This window comes from Lactuca virosa, chromosome 4 (genome assembly GCF_052849685.1).
Source record: "Lactuca virosa cultivar CGN04683 chromosome 4, Lactuca_virosa_CGN04683_v6, whole genome shotgun sequence".
Classification (NCBI taxonomy): Eukaryota; Viridiplantae; Streptophyta; class Magnoliopsida; order Asterales; family Asteraceae; genus Lactuca; species Lactuca virosa.
This window is the reverse complement of record NC_136429.1, coordinates 63907294-63910499: the sequence shown is the minus strand read 5'-3', so window position 1 is coordinate 63910499 and position 3206 is coordinate 63907294. Positions and strand designations below refer to the sequence as shown.

The window sequence follows — 3206 nt, the reverse complement described above, 5'->3', positions numbered from 1 at the left end:
TAGTCAAATATATCAAAAAAATATATATATTGTTGACTAAATATAAATATAAACACCAAAAAAATATGTCACCTTTTTAATTCATTAACCCTAATATTTATCATAAAACAAACATAAATTTTAATGCCAAAATTGAAGTCCTAAAAATTAATTATGAGTTAGAACTATAGTAATTTATTTAAATAGCAATTACAAAATTTTTTATACCATCGATGACACCATTCTTAGAGGACAAAGAAAAGAAGCATTTGATTTTTTGTTTTTGTTTCCTAACGCAAAATCCCAAAAGAGATGTCTTTCTCCTCCTCCGCCTCACCATTTTAAAATGCCTCAAATTCTCCAAATAAACACACACCTCAAAACCCTCTCTTCCATCCCTCTCTCCTCTCTCTCACAAACAGTAACCTTTCTTGGTTACACTCCACTACCCATTGTTTTTATTACCCAAAAGAAACAAAGAAACCCTCAAAAAAACAACCATTTCAAATCCACACTTTATTTTTTGTTTTGATGAAGAACAATCAAGAAAGAGATAGACTCACAACTTCATTTTATCTCTCGCTTTTTTGATCAATCTCAAAACAGTGAAACACCTTTTTCAATTTGCTCATCTTTTTGTTTACAATTTTGCATTTTCATGGAGCAAATTTGGGGGTTTCTTCATTTACCCTGTTGAAGCTTATCTTTTTCACCAATCTTGAAATACCCATTTGGATTCTGGTATTCAAATAGAAACCCAAGAATCCTCAACGTTCATAAAGGTATTTTTCTTAAAATTTTACTCTCACTCGAAGTAATAACATAGTTGACAATTGTTTATTTATTTCGGAGATATGTTCTTTTAGTTTATGATTGGTGTTTTCTTTAGATTTGAGGTTGCTTTTCTTGATGTTTGATTGATAGCTCTATCTGCTCTTAGTACTTTACCTAACTTTTATTATTATATCATCATTTGGATTTGATTCTGATTTCTCCTCTTTTAAATTCCATTTTTTAGGGTTTTATAATTATATCCATCATATATGTTTGCGGATTCTGTTCATTCGAGTAAAAAAAAAAGTTGTAGTCTGCTTAGCATCACCAAAATCATAAACATCGATGTGGGTTTGTTTTCTTGTTCATTTTCTTGCTTTCTTCACTGAAACAAAACAGATTTAAGTACCCTTTTAAAATTATTCCTGATAATGGTTTTGGTTTATCCTTGTGTCCTGATAGCGACTCTGCTTTTAAGTTTCTTTCATCATCATTATCAAGAATATGCTCTTAAATGTCTTTGTATGCCGTCTTTTGCTTCGTTTATATGCAAAGAATCTTTTATTCCTCCCTTCACATGTATGCAAAGAATCCGTCTCCATGACTCAAACCCCCCCGAATCGAAAATAAATCGTTTTCTAAGCAAATCGAGGCAGATGTCGATCTTCGTGATTCTATTCTCTTTCTCTTTCATGTTCTTATCGATTTTTGAAATCTTGATTTAGTTTCAGGTGGGCCATGAAAGGGGAAACATCGTGGGTTAGTCATTGTCTTGACGATATTTCTAGAAGCAATGGCGACTTTGATTCGTTCGCAGAGGTTACAGACGAGGGTAATAAAGACAATTCACCTGTATTACGTGTCGATTTAATCCTACCCGATGATTTACTAGAACGAATCCTAGCTTACCTCCCGATTGCAAGCATCTTCAGGGTCGGTTGCGTTTGTAAAAGATGGCATGAAATCGTGAGTTCGCGACGCTTTTTATGGAACGTGTCACCAATTTCGTCACAAAAGCCATGGTACTTCATGTTCACAAGCTCAGATGACCCGTTTGGATACGCATATGATCCTGTCCTTCGAAAATGGTATGAAATCGAGCTTCCATACATGGTGAAAACTTCAAGATGGTTCATAGCTTCATCATCTGGGTTAGTTTGTTTCATGGATAACGACACAAGAAGTGAACTTTACGTCTGTAATTTGATCACAAAATGCTGTTTCCGCCTCCACGAGCCGCCAAATTTACGGTTTTGTGACTATTCTGCCCTTGCAATCTCCGTTGACCGCGTTTCAACAAACTATGAAGTAACAGTCGTGAAATCAAGACAAGTTCCTGATAATTACTTCCAGTGGGACCTCTCGATCCATGTGTACGACTCCGTGGCGATGACGTGGACGACACCTGTCAGCGAGATGCTGACGGGGTGGCGAGGTGGCGACGAGAGCGTGATATGTAATGGGGTTTTGTATTTTATAATATACTCAACGGGGTCGTTTCAAGAGCATCGACACGGGCTTGTTTGTTACGATCTTTCGGGTCGGGTTTCGGGTCGGAGTTTGTTGACACGGGGTTTTGTTTCCGTTCCGTGTTCGCTTACGTGTGGGAGGTTGATGAATTTGAAAGGGGAGTTGGTGATGGTGGGCGGAATCGGAAAGCAAGATCGACAGGATATCATCACCGGAATCGGAATTTGGGTTCTTGAAAACGGGAAGGAATGGAAAGAGGTTGGTCGAATGCCGCATAGATTCTTTCAAGGGTTTGGTGAACTTGATGATGTTTTTGCAAGTAGTGGGACTGATGATTTGATTTATATTCAGAGTTATGGTGCTCCTGCTCTTCTGGTGTTTGATTTGAAAAAGAATCAATGGAAATGGTCTCAAAAATGCCCTGTTACAAAAAGGTTTCCACTTCAATTGTTTTCGGGATTCTGCTTCGAGCCTAGGCTTGAAATTTCACCTTAATGGTGGTTTTTTATTCGTAATTTTCTATTGTTTTATGGGAATTATGTGTTACACAAGAGATTTATGATACATTTGCTACAATCTTGTGTGATTATGGTGCAACTTATAACACTAACCTTTGTGATTTTGATCAAGAAATGAACACTTTTAAGGAAAAAAATGTTTATTTAAGCAATGTATCCAATATGATGGTATTTTTGCATTTATATATTTTTACAAACGATATATTCTTTTGGTGTTTATATCATTAACGTTTTTTTGAAAAGAATCTTGGTTAGTGGATTATTATGTGAATGTACTTGAATTTGTGGATAATCATAATCTTTAGCATATGTGAAGGCTTGAAAGTTGTTCTAAAATGGTGGCTATTATGCTACAAAGGGTTGTTCTGTTTACAATGGCTAGACAAAATACGTAGACCACATTTTGGAATTATCAAATCTTGAGAATGTACAACTCTTAATGCATAATGTGCAAGTGATGAATGC

At 35.8% G+C, this 3206-nt stretch overlaps 1 protein-coding gene across 2 annotated transcripts; it reads left to right on the top strand.

The window, feature by feature from the left end:
- Positions 1-317: 317 nt before the first annotated feature.
- HWS (Galactose oxidase/kelch repeat superfamily protein) lies at positions 318-2889 on the top strand. 2 transcript variants are annotated; one of them, XM_079042094.1, is made up of 2 exons: positions 318-761; positions 1485-2889. In XM_079042094.1, the coding sequence occupies exon 2, from the start codon at positions 1492-1494 to the stop codon at positions 2716-2718; it is 1227 nt and encodes a 408-aa protein (XP_078898220.1). In that variant the 5' UTR covers positions 318-761; positions 1485-1491; the 3' UTR covers positions 2719-2889. The 2 variants fall into 2 exon arrangements, with proteins under 2 accessions (XP_078898220.1, XP_078898219.1); XM_079042093.1 differs by having other exon boundaries at positions 319-761; positions 1479-2889.
- Positions 2890-3206: the final 317 nt, after the last annotated feature.

What these genes read in the sequence shown, in the direction of transcription:
- HWS (XM_079042094.1), top strand. Translation starts at nt 1,492, where the DNA reads ATGAAAGGGGAAACATCGTGGGTTAGTCATTGTCTTGACGATATTTCT.